This window comes from Balaenoptera ricei, chromosome 6 (genome assembly GCF_028023285.1).
Source record: "Balaenoptera ricei isolate mBalRic1 chromosome 6, mBalRic1.hap2, whole genome shotgun sequence".
In the NCBI taxonomy this organism is placed as follows: domain Eukaryota; kingdom Metazoa; phylum Chordata; class Mammalia; order Artiodactyla; family Balaenopteridae; genus Balaenoptera; species Balaenoptera ricei.
The window spans coordinates 100,915,707-100,937,720 of NC_082644.1; the positions used below are offsets into that span (position 1 = coordinate 100,915,707).

Here is a 22,014-nt window from a genome sequence, read left to right on the forward strand (position 1 = left end):
TAGAGAAGCTGAATACGCTGGAATTATGTGACACATGCTTCCACGGACTTCAAAGGGGCAAGTGTGCAGGGTTAAGCTCCGTATGAACAAGCAGTGTGTGATACCTGTTCCAACTGTTCAGGTGTCCATGGGTTATCTCCAATAACTCGTTTAGCTGCATAAAAGCTCATTCCTGGGGGAGGCTGTGGTATTCCAGAACCTCCCCCACTATTTGAAGAAGAACCCTGTGCTGAAGATGAATTTTGGCGACTCTGGGATTCATTTAACACATATCTGGAAAGGAAATAGGAATTTAACCCCTCTACAAACACATACAAACACACGCATATATATAGCACATTCAATTATATACTTTCCTCCCACAGAATTTTGTTAGAAGAATAAACACTTGAAATTAAAATTTTATCATAAAGAAAAATTTTAGAGCTATCTAAAAAAGGTATCTACATCTTCAGCAAATTAACCATTAGAGTACATCTGCTCAACTTGGTTACAAATGAACTGTAACAGTTACCAACAATGAATATAAATATTATGTTCGTTCTTAATCTATAAATAATTGTTCTAAAAGCCACTATGGACTCACTACATTTTGAGTTTTTAGTTGACAAATACAGACAAAGGTTTACTGACTGTAATGGGGTGGAGGGGGAACTATTGTTTTATACCCAAAGCAGAGAATATTTATAGTCATTCCCATTTCTGTTCAATTCTCCTTGAACTCCTTATATTTCTGCATTAGAAAACCCACTGAGGGCTTCCCTGGTGGTGCAGTGGTTAAGAACACGCCTCCCAATGCAGGGGACACGGGTCCGAGCCCTGGTCCGGGAAGACCCCACATGCCACGGAGCAACTAAGCCCATGCATCACAACTACTGAGCCTGCGCTCTAGAGCCCACGAGCCACAACTACTGAGCCCGTGTGCCACAACTACTGAAGCCCACGTGCCTAGAGCCTGTGCTCCACAACAAGAGAAGCCACGGCAATGAGAAGCCCGCGCACCGCAACGAAGAGTAGTCCCCGCTCACTGCAACTAGAGAAAGCCCGCGCGCAGCAACGAAGACACAACACAGCCAAAAATAAACAAATAAAATAAATTTATTTTTAAAAAATAGAAAAAGAAAACTCACTGAAACCTCCAAACCACTTACCATACAAGCACATACACCCCAAAAATGAAAAAATTCAAAAGGATCCAAAGAGGAAATAAAATCATAATAAGGACCAGCTTTTTCCATTATATGTTCAAAGCATACAGCTTTGCAGCTAGTTATTAATTTATCATCCCATTTCTTTTTCAGCTTCTATAGATTAAAAATAAGATTTCTGATAAATTCATTTTGAACCAATTAAACTAGCATTCCTCATCTACAAAATGAAAATTTTGATATGAATATTAATTCAAGTCCCTCTGAACTCTAAAATGCTATGCTGACAAATTACCAGACTGGATATTAAAATAAAATACCCGTTATAATAAAAATTAAAGAAAACACCTGAAACCTAATGGCACAGTAGATTATTCTACATTACTATATACCATATTTGTTCCATTCTTAAATTCATCTAATTTTTTTTTTAAAAACCTGTTAAAGAATCATTTTAATATTTTTATATAAACAGGCAAATTCTCACTGGTAAGAAAAATGTGAGGAACTACTGGCTTGGGTACATTGTGTGCCTAAGTTAAATTTGGATTTCAAAGTTAAATTACCAAAGCCATCATCACCTGCCAATTCTGGCTGCCTCCTGATTCAACAACTATAAAAGGAGGTTTTCATTTATTTCTCAGTTACAGCAAGACTGGCAGCAGTAAGTAAATCAATTAATAACTACTGAACAGCTAACATCGTGCAAAACACCATCCTAAGCACAAGACAGAGGAACACCAGGAGGTGTAAGACTGAGTGTCTGCCATCTGGAGCAAGTTGAGACAATAACAACGCAACACGTGCAACAGCATATGATATGTCATCAATGACAAAGAAACTGCAGGGAAGTAAGAAATGATATGACAGAGGTAGTGGAAGGTGCAGAAAATAAAGCTGCCAAATTAGAGGAGCGGGAGGAGAGCAAAAAGGAGAGGAAAGAAATCGTACAGCGTGAACTCTCGTGGCTGGATGGAGGGGCAGGTGATGTGGAGCCCCCCATGCCATGCTCATAGCGTATACTGCATTTTTGGTTAGGGAAGAAATGTAATGAAAGCAATACGTTAGAAGAATATCTCTGGCAGCAGGACAACCTAGAAAAGGAGCAGGCTGGAAGCAGATGACAACGTGGGCACTACGCCAGGAACCAGAGCTAGAGTAAACAGCTCCTGACTTCAAAGAGCTCCCAATCTATTAGGATGGGATAAGCCAACAACGCAATAAAAGCACAAACTGGCACTTCAGATGGGTGCTTAGCCTTATGAGGACAACGAAGAGTCCTGTGCCTAGGGCAGGGATTTAGTCAGAGACAACAGAACTGGCCTCTAAGCTAGTTTGTGAGGCTTTTTCAAAGTGGTTTTCCTGGCTGTCGTTTCCTGTTGTTTTCTTTCTTTCCTTCTTCCTTTCTTTCTTGATGGGGAAGCATTCTAAGCAGAGAAAACTGTCTTCTCTTAAAATGTAGACAGGCAAGGAGACACAGAGTACATGAAATGCATGAGTGCATGTAATGACTGGAAAATAACAGCCCGGGGATTTTAAGGTGTCACCTGATAAAATCTGTGTTTTAAAAATCAGGAAACTCTGTGGCAGTGTAGAAAGTTTTGAAGAAGAGCAGCTGGTGAGAAAGTCATGAAAAGAGCTGAAAAGAGCCGAAACTAGATGGCAGCAGTGGGAATGGTTCCAGGACACAGGGAGGCGGAGGAAGGAGGTCTTACGGAACTGATACCGCAGCAACGAGGAAGAGAAAGCTAGAGGCAATTTATAACTGAGCGCCTACAAGGCTAAGAGAATCATCACAGCACTGATGGTAGTTAAAGAAGAGAAACTATGTTTACTGGGAAGCCTGATTTCAGCTTGGACGGGCCACGTCTGAAAGCACAGCAGCAGCTCCACACCCATAAGGTCAGTAAGCAGCGGGGCTGGAGTTCAGAAGAGGTCAGGGCTGCAGCAAAGCAAACCTGAGACACTCATTTTCAAGAGAAAGTTGAATCACTGAAAAGAGTACTCGACTGCACACAGTAAAAGCAATCAAGAACAAGGTTGCTTTGTTTTGTTTTTATTTTTTTTTACTTACCCATAAGGCATCAAAAGGACATCGAGCATGAAGTCCAAAAGCAGCTGCACAGTCTTTGGTTTCTCAGCAAGGTTAAACGGAGAAGCTGATTTTGATGATTCAACAGGGTATTTCATGTGAAAAAGGGTTGGTATTAAAAGATGCATTAAGCTGAAAAAACAATTACATTTATTGCAACTATTTAAAAAATAAGGTTTTTTATACATGCAAATAACAGACAAAACCAGAAAAATAAAAATCACATAACAAAAAGTAGCAATTGTACTAAGGGCCATTCATTTTCAATACCACTAATTTACAAAGTCCTAATCTAGGGAGTGGCCTAGATTTCATTCTTATTTCTTTCTTATTAAACGCTCAGGATATTGAGTAATAAGTGACATTTAGCCAATCTGGCTAATCACTAAAAACACCTGAGAAAAATGTACATAATATGGGCTCAGTGTTAATATCTATTACCACAAGAGATTTAATATTAAACCTTAGGTAAAGTTCAACTTATAACATGTCCTGTCAATCATTTTTTTCCTTTCCACATTTAATTAAAAATAAAGTCATTCTAAATCTAAAGAAATTAAACATCAATCAGGTCAATATTTGGAATACAATATTAAATTTCCACTGTGTGAATTTAAGTAACACAGATTCTTTTCTTCTTTCACTATACCTGTTGCTATTAAAACACGAAAATGTCAAAGTGTTTACAATGTCTATTAATTTTACTTGTAAATATCTGTATTACAATCTTTTAAAAATGTTTATGCTCTAAAAAGTGAAGTGAAAACATGATTTAAATCCATCTTTCCTCCACAACTTCTTTTCATGGTTGTCACCACAACAGGGCTAGGTAGGATACAGAAGTTTTGAGCTAAGCCTAGAAACTAAGGATTATATTCCTTTTCACCTCTCCAATTCCCATATTAATACAAACGAGTAATTAGTTCCTTAAGAAAACTGCCTGAAACTTTATATCCTCCAAGACATAAATGTCTGATGAAAAGCATATTAGATCTCAAATTTTTGCAATCACAGAAAATCAGTTGCTTCAAAATAACTAACCGAAATAAAAATGCATTTAGATTGAGAAAAATGTTAGTTCTACACATTTTTTGATATGCTCACAAGAAATTTTATAATTTATAAAATTAACAAAACAGTAATGTTGAGGTAACACAGAACTGTCAACTCAAAGAGCTCAACTCAAGCCTTTGTATTTGCCCAAGTGAAACCAAATGTGTGGATCTATTTTTGAATGGCAGCTGTTGACTCTCACAGGTGGGCAATAAGGTAACCGAGGAAAGCATACCTGTCCTGCTGGGGCTGAGGCTTCCCTTCCATGGCAGTAAGAAGTGTAGGAGCCAGCTCACATTGTTTTTCCACTGGTAGGCGAGGATAGCCCATCTTAACATAAATTATAGTAAAATTCTAATGCAACAAGAGAAACTCAAGTAAGTATGAAAGAAATACTCTAGGATTTCAACAAAAACACATGACTAATAACCTAGGCAGCTTTGTTATAATAAAGAAATTGAATCCTCCTTCCTCATGTTTATCACCTGTTTATTACAGCTTGACAAACTAGTATATCTCAGGAAGAACCCCAGCCCCACTTACTCAAAATGCTTACTTTTAAGATGGGCTTCATATGAGAGAGCATGATCTAGTCTAAAGCACTTATACGTATATCAAATCATCACATTGTACACTTTAAATGTATACAATTCTATTTGTCAGTTATGCCTCAATAAAGCTGGGAAGAAAATAAAGTACTCATATGTGCAATTACTTTTCACTGAAAAGAAAAAAGTAATCATTTGACTTACCTAAACCTACATACTACACATCAGTATCAGCTCTCCCAGTTTGTTACATTAATCCTTTCAAGCTAAGAGGAGACCCCATGTTAAATCCTAGGCTGCCATTTCCCAACTGGTCAATTACTAAAATAACCTTCTCTTTCTAATTCAGACTGACCTCTCATAATCTTTTACCAAGAATCAATCATTCTTTTGTAAATCAACATACCTGACAAGTCATTACACCAGCATTCCTTTGCCCTGTGTAAACGGCCATACATTATCCTGTTCCTACCATTTCCTCCAGATCAATACTCAGTGGAAAAACAGTGTGTCCTTTTGAAGAAAAACACCTCATGTTTCATTTAGTCTAAGGTGAAATTCTAGGCTGGCCAATATACTGACGACATCTAATAAATGTTATGAAAGAAAACTTACTGTAAGTCAGAAAATATTCCAAGATAACACTCACTGTGACAAAGGAAACTGCAGCAGGGTCCTGGTACTGAACCAAGAGTGTCTCTACTGGGAGCTGTATCTTGGGGCGGCTTTTTATACGCTTATTCAGATGGACCAACAGTTCCATTACCTAAAATACAGGAAGATATAAACTGAAATTACTGATCATATCTTAAAAATGAATTCATTTCTCAGATATTACTTATTTTAATGAATAGTAGCTACTTTGTTCTCTTAAAGGAGGTAAATTTGACATCCCAGAAAGGGAGTATACAATATTAGAATCTTGTTCCAAAATGCTATCCCCAAGAATCCATGCACCAGATTTTTAGTAGTGAATTTATTTTTACAATGTCCTTTAGTTGATTAAACTTGAGATTCCAGATGGGCCTACACTGAGGCACAGTCCCCCAGAAGACCTGTGAACAAACGATAGCAACACACCATGCTACAGACTGAATGTCTGTGTCTCCCAAAATTCACGTTTTAAAGCCCTAAACCCCACTGTGACGGCTTTGGGAGGTAAAGAGGTTTGGAGGAGGTCGGGAGGTGGGGTGCCCACGATGGGATGGGTGCCCTTCAAAGGGGATGAAAGTATCAGAGTTCTTCCTCTCTCTGCCGTCTGAGGATAAAGCAAGAAGACAGCCCTCCGTACACCATGAAAAGTTCCCGACGAAGAGCCTGACCATGCTGGCACTCTGATCTCGGACTTCCAGCCTCCAACATTGTGAGAAACAAATGCTGTTTATGTCATCCAGTCTGTGGTATACTGTTATAGCAGCCCAAACTAACTAAAATACAACATGAACATTACAGCAAGAGAAATATACAAGGTACTGAGAGTTTCAGGAAGAAAAAGTATCTACTAAGATCAAGGAGGACTTCCGGGAGGAACTGACAGGAAACTAAGTCCCAAAGAGCAGATGAAATTCCAAGCAGAAGATCAGTTATAAGAAGGTATAAGAGGTCTAAAAGAACACAGTGCACGGCATCTGACTAAAACACAGAGTGGTAAGAGATAAAAGCAGAACCTAGATTACAAAAGGATTTGGGTAAAATGCTGAGAAATTTTTACTTTATTTTGAAGATCACCTGATTCTACTAAAAAGTTTTAAGTAAGTAATATCAAGCTTCCTCTCCTTTAAGTGGGAAAAGACAGAAATAGAGGTCAACAAGTCAACAATACCCATGGGTGGAAAGGAAGCTACAGAGGTTTACGTCAAATGACCCCAAGCTTACAATAAAAGTGGGATTATCTTGCTAAGAAAGGAGCATTGAGATATAAGATTTTTAGAAAGCCTCACCTAAAGACTCAAGAATTTAAAGTGACTATTCCAGAGGGCCAGGCTTACACTGTTCTCCATCACTTCTGAAATTTGAGCTCTAGCTTCAAAGCAAGTATTAAGGAGAGCTGTAGGGATGTTCACAGCAACAGCAAAAGTTCAAAGTTATCTACAGCAATCACGAAATAAGTGAATTTTAAAAATAACAACAAATCTAAAAATCAATGTTTGTTAAATGAGTGATAAGAAGAATCGTAAAATAGCTGACATTTATTGAGCAGTTTCCACGCAGGACAGCTCTTTGCATTCCTTATCTCATCTGATTCTCACAACAACTGGAGAGCTGCTATTGTCGTTCCCATTTTACCCGTGAGGAAGCAGAGGCTCAGGAAGTGAAGTTAACTTGTCCAAGGTTACTGAGCCAGCAAGTGGCATAGTCAAGATCTGACTCCAGAATCCATATTTTTAACCTTATCAGACACTGACAGTTGAGCTTAATTCAGCTAAAGTGTCTGTCACTGTGAGACACCCTTGGGAGCCCTGATACATTACAAAGACCTAGAAACTTGCATGACCACACATACCTCACCCAGCCTCCTGCCTGTCCAGACCTGTGATTCAGCTGGATGACAGGGAAAAAAATCAGGAGCCAGGCTAAAGGAAACAGCCCTCTTCTGATGATCTAAGCTAGGTTGATTCCTAGAAGGATCCTATGGAAAATCATTATTGATGGTGGTAGACAATCATGCCCACAATTACATACTTTCTTTTTTACGACAATTTTTTAAATTTTAAGTAGATTAACTACTTAATTTTCTTCTAGCAATATTATCACCTTAAATATTGACTCATTTCCTAAATTTGGTTACCCACTGCCTGCAATCCTCTATAAACCCATAAAAATTAAGAAATCCGCTGAACCAGTCCTTCTCCCAGCTAAACTGACAACAGTTAACCTCTGTCAGTAAGCCTACAGAATTACCAGCCTCGGGTATATAGTATTTTGTCCCTATCAGTTCCCCTTATTACTCATTCATTTACTCATTAGTAAACTTTTTAATTGAAGTATAACATATAGCTGAAGTGCAAAATTGAGAATGTATGGCTTAATAAATGTTCACAAAGTAAACACACCTTTGTAACCACCAGAAGTACAAAGGCCCTGCACCCCACTCACTAACCCCTCTTCCTGACTTCTAACACCATATTTAAGTTTATATAAATGGAACAAATAGGATGAACTCATGTGTTTTTCATTCTATATTATATCTGAGATTCATCCACGTTGTTGTTCACTTTCACTGCTCTAGTAGGAAAAAACCAGAATTTATCCATTCTCCTATATCATGATAGATATAAGATTATTTCCAGTTTGGACCATTATGAATAATGCTATGAACATTCTTAGCTATGTCTTTTGGTGCACATGTATACACACTTCTGTTGTATACAAATCCAGGACTGGAAATGCTTGGTCATGAAGTATACATATGATAAGCCTTAGAATATTTCCAAACAGTTTTCCAAAGTGGTTATACTAATTTACACTCCCACCAGCAGTGGTCAGTTTTTAATTTTTACCTATTCTAAGAAGTCAGAATATACAAGGTTCGCTGTAAAATAGAATTCTACATAAGATATCTCATTTTCCTTAAAATAGTGATATGACAGCAGAAGTCTAAAACTTATTTCTCTTGGGAATTCCCTGGCAGTCCAGTGGTTAAGACTCGGCGCTTTCACTGCCATGGGCCAGTGGCCGATCCCTGGTCGGAGAACTAAGATCCCACAAGCCACACGGGGCAGCCAAAAAATAAATAAATAAAAAATAAAACTTATTTCTCTTTCACCCAATTTATCCACAAATTATCAGCTACTTTACGGGTATCCTGCTTAAGCCTAACAAACATTATGAAACTGACAGTCAGGAGCCCTAAAATTACATAACTGAAAGTCAATACTAAATTAATCCCTAGTGTCATTGACTACAAAATTTTACATACTGAAATTATTTATATGTAAGCTTTTATTAAAAAATACTCTGCTTTCACACGACAGTCTTATTTTATATGGTAAAAAATGGTCTAATAATTGTAACTGCATTCTAGATTTGTGATCAATATCTATATCCTTTGTTTTATTAACAATTATATAATAACCAGAACTCCAATTATCATATTGGTTCTATTTGCAAGAGGTATTAGTATGAGTACAGGACTGTACAAATCATGAAAGTCTGACCAGGTAGCTATATTTCAAAGTAAATAAAAGTTTGACCAAGTATCTATACTTCAAAACAAATAAAAGGAAACACACATCAAGCCTACTACCAGGAGTCAAAATAACATGCAGGCAAAATTATGTTATTGCTTTCAGACATTCTTTTATCCTCACCTTTCATTCACTGACCCTTCATGTACTGAATTCACTTTCATACATAAGCTAAAGAATGAACATGTTTGCCATCACGTGAAGGCAAAGCCTGGCAGAAATCATTTAGTCTTGGAATTATCTCGCATGTGTAAAGTCCCTTGTTAGTCGTGTGATACAAAGCAAGTTATTTAACTTCTCTGAGCCTCAGTTTCTTCCTAGATAAAATGGGAATAAAATGAGCACCTATATCCCACAGAGTTGTTAAATGAGTTGTAATGAACTGAGACAATGTCCACATAGGCATTTAACACTTTGCACTATTATCATTTTCTGAATCACTTTCCCCCATTTGCAGAAATCAAATGATAACATTTCACAGGCTACTATGAGGATTAAATGGAAGGATATGTCAGAGTCTAGCATACTGCTTAGAATGTAAACAGGTGTCTCAGCTGTTAGATCTCTTTTCCCTTATTCCAGAAGTTTTCAAACTTACTTAACAACAAAACCCCTTTACCAAGAGAAATCTGATATGTAAAAAAAGCAAACAAAATTAGTATTTTACAATATAAATTAAATATACAAGTTCACAATGATTATATCTCTATTACTTTATTCTATTTTCTTGCTTTTTAATATTATAATAGAAAAACACATTTATTACAATAAATTAAGTGAAAAATCATAATTATCCCTTTTCCCTAGTCCATTCATAGCCACTTGAAGACACCAGTATTAATATTTTGGTGTTCATCTTCACATCTTTCTCTGTATCCACAAAAACTTCTACAAACATATTTACATCTTTATTTTTTTTTGATAGATCTTTATTGGAGTATAATTGCTTCACAATACTGTGTTAGTTTCTGCTGTACAACAAAGTGAATCAGCCACATGCATACATATGTCCCCATATCCCCTTCTTCTTAAGCCTCCCTCCCATCCTCCCTATCCCAACCCTCTAGGTCATCACAAAGCACTGAGCTGATCTCTCTGTGCTATGCTCCTGATTCCCACTAGCTATATCTTTAGATTTTACTTGTTTACTTTTTACAAAAATGAGCTATATATCATTCACGTTAGCACAGAGTCCGCTTTGTTTCCAGTTAAAAATATATAAGCTTTTTAATTTAGACCTAACTCATTCTTTGTAGTAGTTGCATAATATTCCATGGGATTCAAAGTTGTTTTTTAAAAATCATCTGTACAACTCATCACTCAAAGTAAATACATTTTTGTATATTTCCTTCAAGCTTTTTGTAAAAAGGTTAGAAAAATTCACCAATAGATCAAAGTCAGCATTATTTGGAATATGAGAAGAAAATCAAAGGAAAATTTCTAGGGAACAACCTAGTAAGAAATAAAAAGAAATAAGAAATATGGGGATATATGTAAATGTATAGCTGATTCACTTTGTTATAAAGCAGAAACTAACACACCATTGTAAAGCAATTATACTCCAATAAAGATGTTTAAAAAATAAATAGATAAATAAAGGACAACATGAAAAATAAATATAAATGAAAAAAAGAAGAAAAACGAAATAAGAAGGTAATTACTATTTCTAGTAAGAAATATAAGGGTGGGGGAGAAGGAAGAAATCTGAACAAGATAAAATAATTTACTTGATGGTAACTGAGTAAAACATCTTGTTTACTTAGATACAAATTAATGATTGAAATGTTAAGAATGTGGATAGAATTGCTTGATTAATCATTATATTAAAACAGAATATAGGTTATCAAACTCTTAAACAGAAAATGTGTGGCAGGAAGAGGAGGGAAGGGAGAAGAGGGAGAGATGGAGAGAATGAGAACAGATGAAGTGATGAGAAAGGTTAATAACCGGAACAACTGATGTACATGCCCTCAATCCAAACCTCAAAAAAATGTGACATCTCAATTATATTGATGAAGATATGCAGCTAAAGTAAATAAGGTTAAGACTGCTGGCTGGGGCAAAGATTCCTCAATCTAACTTACACCAAAGGAAAACACTGGCTACAATACTAGTCTTAGACGATAGAGGTATTGGGGAAAGAAATCTTAAATGAGATTTGAAAGATAAGAAAAGTATGTAATATAATACAAATTACTAAGAAACACAAGATCTTAAACTTGTGCATCAAAACACATCAAGGAGGCACAAGAGGGAGGGGATATGCAGATATATGTATGCAGATAGCTGATTCACTTTGTTACACAGCAGCAACTAACACACCATTGTAAAGCAATTATACTCCAAGAAAGATGTTAAAAAAAAAAAAAAGGACACTTTAAAAAAAAAAACACATCAAGGTGAAATTATTAAAACTAAAAGGAAAATCAGAAAAACTACAACAGCAGCAGGAGATTGTAATTCACTATTAATTTACAACAGTACTGGAAGACAGGTTTCTTGAGAAACGAGAGCACAGTGTTGAGTGGCCTATCCACACACTGAGCTCCGTATTCCACCAATAGGAAATATTTTTTTAATCTTATGAATAGCTTTTATGAACATCAGAAATAATATGCTTTAAAAGACTAGAACATTTGCTCACTGTGGTTTCAAATCAGAATGCAGTAAAACCAGACAAATTTTACACTATTTTGAAATGAAAAACAATGTTCTTATCAACTAATTATTAGGTCAAAAATAAAATAACCTAATACTGCTCACCAGTGTAACTATGGGGCATAACCAAAATAGTAATCAAAGAGAAATCCAGAAACTGAGGTCGTTTTCAGTTCTGTTTTTCTGTTATCTCACCTTAATGAAGTCACTTAATCATTCCAAGCCTCAGCTTCATCTATAAAATGGAAATAACACCTACACCTCACATAATCTTGTGAGTATTTAGGTGATTAGCATTTTTCCTGGCACATAATGACCTTTACCATTACGTACTTTACAAACTGAAATCTTATGTGAGAAAAACACACCAAAGGAAAACATAAAAAGGAATAATGTGAGTAAAAATAGAAGAAAAATACACTTGAAAAAATTAATATAAAACTCTTTTTCCTTTTAAATTGGTCCATTAAAAAAAGCAAACCTTTGGTAGTAACAAAAAAATTAGAAACAAGAATGGAATTTCTCCACTTGAATGGTAACAGAATATTAAGAATAATAGTATGATAGACGTGAATAATATACAACTGAGGGCTTCCCTGGTGGCGCAGTGGTTGAGAGTCTGCCTGCCAATGCAGGAGACACGGGTTCGAGCCCTGGTCTGGGAGGATCCCACATGCCGCGGAGCAACTAAGCCCGTGAGCCACAACTACTGAGCCTGCGCGTCTGGAGCCTGTGCTCCACAACGGGAGAGGCCACGACAGTGAGAGGCCCGCGCACCGCGATGAGGAGTGGCCCCCGCTTGCCGCAACTGGGGAAAGCCCTCGCACAGAAACGAAGACCCAACACAGCCAAAAATAAATAAACAAATAAATTTTAAAAAATAATATACAACTGAACATATAAAGTAGATGGTTAGAGATGAATGATTTTCTACTAAAGATAAAATACAAGGAAACATAAAACTCCTAAGTAAATAAGTTTAAAAAAAAAAAACAACCCTAATGAAAATACTCAGCCTAGAAGCCTGGACTAATGCAAAAACTTCCTTCTGTTTACTCCCCTTTTCTCCACTGCAAGTCTTTCTCCACCCCACAGCCAGAATGATTATGTCACTACCACCAATACCCTTTCAAATGGCTGCCACTGGAATCCCCATGCCTGAACTCCTATCACTCTTCCTCTGGTGCACAGGGTGCATCTCTGTGGCCTTCTTCAGCTCCCTGAAGGCTTTACACTCAGTTCCAGCTCAGAATCTCTGCACAGGGCCTTCTCTGCCTTTAGTGGTCTCCCCATCTCTATGCCTGGCTACTTCCTACACACCTCCCTTACACCTTATACTTAATTTAAATCAAGTCCCCCAATATATTCTTTCATACAATCCTTTTCCATCTTAGCATTTATTGCCATTTTAACTCTATACTCTTTGCCTTATTGTTTAATACTCGTCTCCCCAAGTAGACGTTTCTTTCCTTCACCAACGTATCCCTGACACCTGGCATATAGAAGGTACCCAGTAAATATTTGCCAAATAAATGATGAGATTGATGAAGCTAAATAAGGAAACAGAAACCAACTCATGAAGGCCTTTTATACCTAGTTATTCTTAGGGTAAGAAAAGACCATAGAAGAGTTTTAAATAGGAGAATGATGTGATCAAACACGTTATCTATCTTAGCAAAGCAGTATTAACAACAGGCATGTCAAATACATGACAAGAATGCCCTATTCCTTCCTGTAAACAAAACAGACATTCTTAAAGATACTCTTTCTCCACTGAACTCAAATCAGCCCTCAGAATCCCTCTCAGGGCAGACCTCCGGGAAGATCACGGCCAATCAATTACAGTGGCTCAAGGATTGAAACCTGATGATAGCTCAAAAACCCAAAGGTCTAGTATAAATACACGAGAAGACAAATGAATTATTTTAAAGGTGAAGCGTCCAAATGTCCCATGTAGAACATTAGGTTAAAAACGAAAATCTTGATTTGACAGTTACCCAGCTTTTACTAACAGTTCTTCAAAAAATTCTAAAACAGGAGCTATACAACAGTATCTTGCTTTTAAAAACATTTCTTTTGCTTACTTTTAATTAAGGCCATATTCACAGTCAGCCAATGATTAAAAAATATTTTTGACCCATTACCACCTGACTTTCATATTGGACTCAAGGGCATAGATTTTAGATCAGACCTCCATACATTCCAGAATAATTATCTCAATTATGTCATCCAGTACTGATGCCAAGTGTACAGCTGGAGCTAAATGCAGCTGTGCTAAGCATACAAAAGGTACTTTTAAATCATGGAAGCTGGTCCTAGACTTACTGTCCATTGTGAAAGGCCTAATTGGGATCATGAAGCTAGATTTCAATAATGGGAACAGAAAACTCACTTCATAAAATACATCCATTTATTCACTATTTAATTCCCCCAACTGTCCCAGCATGCTTACCTTTTTACGTACTCCTTCTTGGGTGCTGGACAGCTTGAGCAAAACAGGAGGAAGGAATTTAGATATAATATTCTGTAATTGTTCATCTGTTTCAGCATGGCCAAGTCGTAAAAAGACTCGTTCAAGCTGATCTACAATATAAAAAGAGAAAAGGAGAACTTAGCAAATCAAACAGAACTAAGACCAAACACTTTTATAGCTTAATCCTTTTTTCTATACTGCAGATCCTTCAGCCAGAACTTTAACCATAGCTAGCCCTGTATGCAGATGATTTTGACACAGCAATGAAGCAACACTAAAAAGGTTTACTAGCTAATTATACTGTCTTACAACTGTCCTGGTCATTTAACCTCTAGAAGAGAGGAAAACAAAGACAAGAATAACAAATTTCTCTCCTATATAAAAGGTTATTCAGTTTTTCTAAAGGATTTGGATACCAGAAAAGATACAAAAGCTTTGAAGAAATCACCTAGACCTAGCTAGCAGAGCCATGCAGGAGAACTTTTATCAGATACCAGGGATAATATTATATCTTTGGGGAAACCGTCTTACTGATGAAATTTCTTCAAAGACAGAATCACTGCCCATTACTGTTGGAATTAGCCAACCAGAATGTGAGAGACAAATTTCCACCAAGAAAGCCACTGAGAAACATATTAACACCAAAGGGATGCTCTCAGCAAAACCCAGGCAACTACAGAACAATCAACTAACACACTCAGAGCTTCTGTCTCTTTAATCAATACATTGCAGGGGAGGGGGAGAGTGCTGAGGTGAAAGGGGCACCTACCAACGGCAAATGACTGGATACTTGATTTTTTTTAATTATTGTTAATTTTTTAGGTGTTACAATGGTATTGTGGTTATGTTTGTTTTTTAGAGGTTCTTACAAAAATTATCCGTAAGTGATTAGGAAGCATTCTAAGGAGCTGGAAATGTCCTCCTACATCTCAATCTGAGTGATGATTACACAGCTATATACATTTATAAAAATTCACAAGCTCTATCCTTTCATACTTTCTACTGTATCTATTATACCTTAATTTTAAAATTTAAAAATAAAAAACAAAAAAATTTATTTAAAGGGGTCCTTTTTTTCAGAGATAAAGACTAAAGTATCTACAGGTGAAATAACAGTTACTTAGATTTACATCAAATAATCAGAGGTGTACTGGAAATCTGCTAAGAGAGTAAATTTCAGATGTTCTCACAAAAAAAAAAAAAGGCAACTGTGAGAAAAAGACATCTTAATCAGCTTGACTGAAGTAATCATTTCATTATGTATATGCGTATCAAATTATCACATTGTACACCTTAAATATATATAATTATTTCAGAAACTAAAATAAAAATAAAGTCATGGCCTCATTCAGGTCCTCATTTTAAAATAAATAAATAATTGGGGGTGCTGGGGTGAGGAATGGGGAGGGGCCATGTAAGTGAAACCAAGATTGGTCACTAGCTGATAACTGTTCGAGTTATGTGATAGATACTGAGAATTTGTACTTCTGTATATGCTTGAAATTTCCATAACAATTTTTTACAGGAAGAGATATATATATCTACACATATATAGATACATAGATATAGATATGTATCTCCAGGGGAGCCTAGAAGCAGGCACAACCTGGCACAACCTAGTAGCAACACGCACACCCAGCACCCGGATCTTGGGTTTTTAAACACCATTCTCCAGTAAAAGGAGCCGGACTCTTGGGGAAATGGCTGATTCTAGGGCTGAGGCAGGGAAAAAACAAGATGAACCTGAAGCATCCTGTAGGGCCAGAAAGGGAACAGGGCCTGATAAGTCAAAGGGATGCAGGAACCACCCTGAAAGAGCTCCATTATGGCCAAGGCTGGAACAAATTTGAGGAACAAAATAAATAACATAGTACTGGATTCTAACCCAAAGTATAAAATAAATTTACATGACTCCATGATATAAATAAATGACTGAATGATTAAACGCACTGGGGAAAAGAGACAAGTCTTTCTTACAGAATTCCAAATAATTATGTAGATACCTCCCCCTACAGGAGGTAGAGCTTAATTCGTGCCTCTACCCACCCCTTGAGGGTAGACTAGATTTAGTGACTTGCTTCCAAAGAACAGAAGAGGGAAAGAGGAAAATGTTAACTTTACAGTGGCGAAACCTGATAAACACTGTTGTAACCAGGCAATGCCATGTGGTATCAGGGTCACTAACATGACAAGAAAGGCATTTCACCTCTGTGGTATTCCTTCCAAAAACTCATAACCCTCATCTACTCATGAGTAAAACAACAAACCAACAAAAACACCAAGTTAAAATACATTCTACAGCAGGCTACCTGGCCAGTATTGCTCAAGACTTTCAAGATCGTGAAAAAAAAAAAAAAAAAAAAAAGAAAGACTAAGAAATTGTCACAGACTAGAGGAGTCTGGGGAGACAGGACATCTAAATGCAGTGTGGTGCCCTGGACTGGATCCCAGAACAGAAAGAGGACATTAACGGAAAAACTGATGAAATCCAAATAAAGTCTTGAGTTTAGCTTTTAAAATTAATAATAAGGGAAGGAAGGGAGGAAAGCAGGAAGGCTGACTCTGAGATTATCGGACCAAATGCTTCTATTTGCTAACAGCTGAATGCTGCTATAAAAAGGAGCTCTTAGGAACAGTGGATTCAATCCACAACACCCATGGAAGTAACAGGTAAGGAGTCTCTGCCCCAGCACCTTATAGATCTTAGGCAGTGGAAACTGCCTACAGATTTTGGCTACAGAAACTTAGAAGAACTGTTCTGTGGAAGAAGGCCAAAAGTGAAATTCTTCATAACAAACTAACCTGCAAAATCTGTGCCACAGGCTTAAAAAAAAAACAGGTGGTATCTGGTCCTTCTCATTTTTCATACAATCATTTGGGTGCTTCCTATGTATCCCCAGCATAGCACCTAACACTTTCTACTCTCGCTCACTAGAAAGGAAAAGATAACATCCTCAACACAGTAAAATTGTTTATGATGGGAATGTGGGAATGGAAAGAAAGGGCACCAAACATCACACGGGGGTCCCTGTCAAACAGGTCAAGCATACCCAAGGAAGAGGCAAAGGAGGAGATCAGTGTAGCACTGCTGTGTCATTCTGACAAACATCTATGCTTTAAATAAACGATCATCAAACACGTTCAAACTTTATGAAAAGAAATGTAAATAAAAGTGCAGATATAATCAACCACTAACTTTTTCAGCCTACCAAAGTTAGCAAAATATGGGCAAAGATTTAGCAACAGTATGGTGCCTGAATCCTGCTGTTAACGGCACAGAAAGGTGAACCCTGTGCCTTTACCCTCAACCCTGGAAACTCAGCCCCGTGAAAGTGACAATCCAAATTAGGCCTCTGCCCCCAAACATGTCTATTCAGAAACAAGAAGGGCTGTAACCAAAAGTTCTGAAAATTCAAAAGGAATCTAAAACTCAAGTTCACCTTTCACGAGGACTCAGTGTTTAGTTGTAGGAACTGAGATCCCCCAGGTCACCACCAAAGTATCTGAGGTATGACAAACATTACTTTAGAGTCAGGGGCAAGTTCCACCCTCTCCACAATTTTGATGTTATTCCTCTTATTCAAACGCATATTGAGTTAATTTCGCTTACAAGAAAATTAAAAGACATCACTATAACCTCAGATAATCACTGTTAAATGTGGGGAATATATTCTGAACTATTTTTTCCTATTCATACACTAACATTATTTTAACCTAAAAACTGGAATATGACACATACTATTTTACAATTTGCCTTTTTTTTCCTTTTAGTTAACACAAACACATCATCTAAAACCCTTGGAGCAATAGATGTCTCAGGACTTTTCAGATTTTTGAATTAAAATAAAGTGTATATGCTGTGTATTTCAAATAACCCTATCCACCCTGTGTGTTCTAGGGCAGTGCCTATAATTAAATACATCCAGATTACTGCAGTAAGACGTATGGATGCTCACACTAAGTGGGATAGTCAAAGATTATAAAGAACCTCATATCCATTCAGGTCAGGTTTTAATACCCAAAGAATTACACTAAAAAAAAAAAAAGTGTGGATATGTATAAAATCTTAAATATCTTTGCATAGCACTAAATAAAGATCTAATTGATAATGGCAACTATGTCTATAGAAGTAGTATGATTTATTTAACTATTTGTGCTATTATCAGATTTACAGTACCACAAACGACGCTCCAAAGAACATCCTTAGATATGGGGATATATGTATATGTATAGCTGATTCACTTTGTTATACAGCAGAAATTAACACACCACTGTAAAACAACTATACTCCAATAAAGATGTCAAAAAAAAAAGGTGTTAAAAAAAATAAAATAAAATAAAAAACAAAGAACATCCTTATCCATCTGTATCTGTGCACTTGTATGGGTTTCTGTAAGCTAAAACCCTAGAAATGAAACTGCTGAGTTAAAGGGTACGAGCGTCAAGTTTAAGAGATTTTGGAAAAATGTCCTTCAAAAAGGCTGTGCTCATTTATACCACCAGCAGTATATGTAAGTACCAATTTCCCTATACTCACTCCTACAATGAGTAATCAATCTTACAAAGATTGTAAGTAATCAACCTTAGCTGAATATGATAAATTAAAAAAAATCTCACTGTTGTTTTATATCTTCTATTACTGAGGTAAAGTTTGTTTGTTTATTTATTTATGGCTGTGTTGGGTCTTCGTTGCTGTGCGCAGGCTTTCTCTAGTTGCGGAGAGCGAGGGCTACTCTTCGTTGCAGTGCACGGGTCTCTCATTGCGGTGGCTTCTCTTGTTGCAGAGCACAGGCTCTAGGGCGCGCGGGCTTCAGTAGTTGTGACACTTGGGCTCAGTAGTTGTGGCTCGCGGGCTCTAGAGCGCAGGCTCAGTAGTTGTAGTGCATGGGCTTAGCTGCTCCGCGGCATGTGGGATCTTCCTGGACCAGGGCTCGAACTCGTGTCCCCTGCATTGGCAGGTGGATTCTTAACCACTGCACCACCAGGGAAGTCCCTTATTGGTCATTTGACATATCTTCTTCAGCAAATTGCTTTATTCTTTTGAGTTGCTGACTTCTAAAAGCTTTTATACAATATTGAAAAAACTACCCCCTGTTCTTCCATACATTAAAATACTTTTTTCCTAGTATGCCTTGTGACTCTATAGCACATTCTTTCTTTTCATATCTAAGTTTTTTAAACATAAATTTACCATTCCTTTGTTTTATGGCTTCTGAGTTTCTAGTCATGCTTAGAAATGCCTTTTTAACTCTAAGATTATAAAAAATATTATATTCTGCAGAGAAGAGTTAACACAGCGGGCCTGAGACTGCTATCCTTACAAGGCTTTGTTTGCCAAGGCTGGTCCTTGGCTGCCATCTGGAGACTTGGATTTCAGGAGGGTTCCCACCATTCCCAGAGCTGATGAGAGTTACTCGCTGTGCCTGAACTGTTTGTGCAAACAATATGCTTCATGCTCAACCGTGCTTTCCTCTTGAGAATCTAGAATTCTAGTACGTGTTAGGCAGAAGGTGCCAATGTGACCAGCACCAAATAAAAACCCTCGGTAACGAGTCTCTAAAGAATATCCCTGGTAGACAGCATTTCACACATGTTGTCAAAACTCATTGCTGAAGGAATTAAGCATGTCCCATATGCCTCAACTGGGAGAGGACTCTCGGCAGCTTGCACCTGGTTTCCTCCAGACTCCACCTCATGTGCCTTTTCCCTTTGCTCATTTTGCTTTTTATCCTTTTACGGTAATAAATGTTAGCCATGAGTACAAATATGTGCAGAGTCCTGTGAATCCTCCTAGCAAGTCATGGAACCTGGGGGTGGTCCTGGAAACCCTGACACATATGTTTATCTGTGTTTTCTTCTAGCTCTTACGATTTTCCTTTCTGTATCCACGTCTTTAATCCAGCTGGAGTTTTTTTGGCACACGAGGGATGTAAGAAACCTAGTCTTTTGTGGGTTTTTAAAATCTTTTTCATTGTGAAACAAAACATTTAGAAAAATGCGTACAAAACATAAGTGTAGTTTAATTAGTTATTATAAACACCTATATAACTACTGCCCAAGTCAAGAAAAAAAAATTTATTATGAAACCTGTACAAAGAAAGGTTTCTACTCCACTTGGAGTCAGAGAGGACTGAAAGACTGTTGAATATAAAAAAGCACAGTGAGTTTTAAGGTCACGGAGGTAATTACAGCCAAGCAAGAACTAGAATAGGGCCTTCTGACCTTCAGTCTAAAAACCCTTACCTACCCATGCAACTGTCTACAACGATGACCCTGTATTTTATATGATACTATCCCTGTATACTGCACCTTCTACAGGGAGCCCTGTTTGAGAGAATCACCAAAAGGTCATAAGAATTTGCCTCATTCAGGTGGTATTTATGACAACGGGAAAATGTACAAATTCAAAGGTCAGAAAACACCAGAGAAAGCTCACTACTATGAATAAGAAGCTAAGACCAAACATGTCAAACTAAATTTACCCTTCCTCCTTCTCCCTGCTCTGCCAAATTCTCTCCTCCATCAAGGCCCAGCACCCTGCTGTCTTCACCCTGTAAAGCACTAATTCCCCTATCTAGATCACACATTCACTCACACACTCATTCAAGTATGTACTGAAGCCCTACTGTGTGCCAGAGCTTGGTGGTCATGGGTATAGAGTAGAGAAGGAAGAGGCAAGGCTGGTGTCCAGGTTTAGCACACGTGTATGGTAACTGCAGTAGAAAGAAAACAACAGAAGGCCAGAGATAGACTGCTCAAGACAAGAGCATTTAAGGATGGAGGAAGGAGAGTCTGAAAAACGGAAGGATAGGCAACAGACAAAAATAGGAAGAAAACTGAGTATGGGGTCATAACAACTCAGGAAAGAAAAAAAATGGACTAGTCAGGAAGAACTGGAAAAAATTTATTTGCCCATTTAAAAAAAAAAAAAACCTAAAAAATCCTTGCAGGTAAATTAATGACACAAGTGTAAGAAGCAAGATTTTAAAGCTTTTAAAAGAAAACTGAGAAGGGAAAATTAAAACTTAAGCACAAGGCATTAAAGACTAACAGGTTGGGCTTCCCTGGTGGCGCAGTGGTTGAGAATCTGCCTGCCAATGCAGGGGACATGGGTCCGAGCCCTGGCCTGGGAAGGTCTCACATGCCGCGGAGCGACTAGGCCCATGAGCCACAACTACTGAGCCTGAGCGTCTGGAGCCTGTGCTCTGCAACAAGAGAGGCCGCGACAGTGAGAGGCCCACGCACCACGGTGAAGAGTGGCCCCCGCTTGCCACAACTAGAGAAAGCCCTCGCACAGAAACGAAGATCCAACACAGCCATAAATAAATAAATAAATAGATAGATAGATAGATAGATAAATAAATAAATAAATAAAATTTTAAAAAATAAATAACAGGTTAAGATTTTAAAATATAAAACACACCATAAAGTAAAAGAATAAGATATAAATAGCTACAATGTTTTTAAATGAAAAGAAATTGAGTAAATATACTTTTAAAATTCCTACAAATCAAGAAAAAGCAAATTAATCCAAAGATTTTAAATGGACAAAGAGTATAAGCAGGCAATTCAGAGATGAGAGTCATACATTTAATAACACGTAAAAAGATGCTCAGGGGGCTTCCCTGGTGGCGCAGTGGTTGAGAATCTGCCTGCCAATGCAGGGGACACGGGTTCGAGCCCTGGTCTGGGAAGATCCCACATGCCGCGGAGCAACTAGGCCCGTGAGCCACAACTACTGAGCCTGCGCGTCTGGAGCCTGTGCTCCGCAACAAGAGAGGCCGCGACAGTGAGAGGCCCGCGCACCGCGATGAAGAGTGGCCCCCGCTTGCCGCAACTGGAGAAAGCCCTCACA

The 22,014-nt window shown here is 37.6% G+C and overlaps 1 protein-coding gene across 8 annotated transcripts in view; it reads right to left on the reverse strand.

Annotated features, from left to right (window-relative positions):
- The window catches only part of ECPAS (Ecm29 proteasome adaptor and scaffold), a 101,544-nt gene that overhangs the window by 60,213 nt on the left and 19,317 nt on the right, over nt 1-22,014 (reverse strand). For all 8 annotated transcript variants that reach the window (XR_009503744.1, XM_059925290.1, XM_059925288.1 and 5 more), the window contains 5 exons: nt 14,139-14,269; nt 5,491-5,607; nt 4,529-4,647; nt 3,223-3,372; nt 105-273 (listed from right to left, as the gene is read on the reverse strand). Coding sequence is in view for 7 of the 8 variants with exons in the window: in XM_059925290.1 (XP_059781273.1) it covers nt 105-273; nt 3,223-3,372; nt 4,529-4,647; nt 5,491-5,607; nt 14,139-14,269 (686 nt within the window). In the remaining variant the exon portion in view is untranslated. The remainder of the gene's footprint in view (nt 1-104; nt 274-3,222; nt 3,373-4,528; nt 4,648-5,490; nt 5,608-14,138; nt 14,270-22,014) is intronic.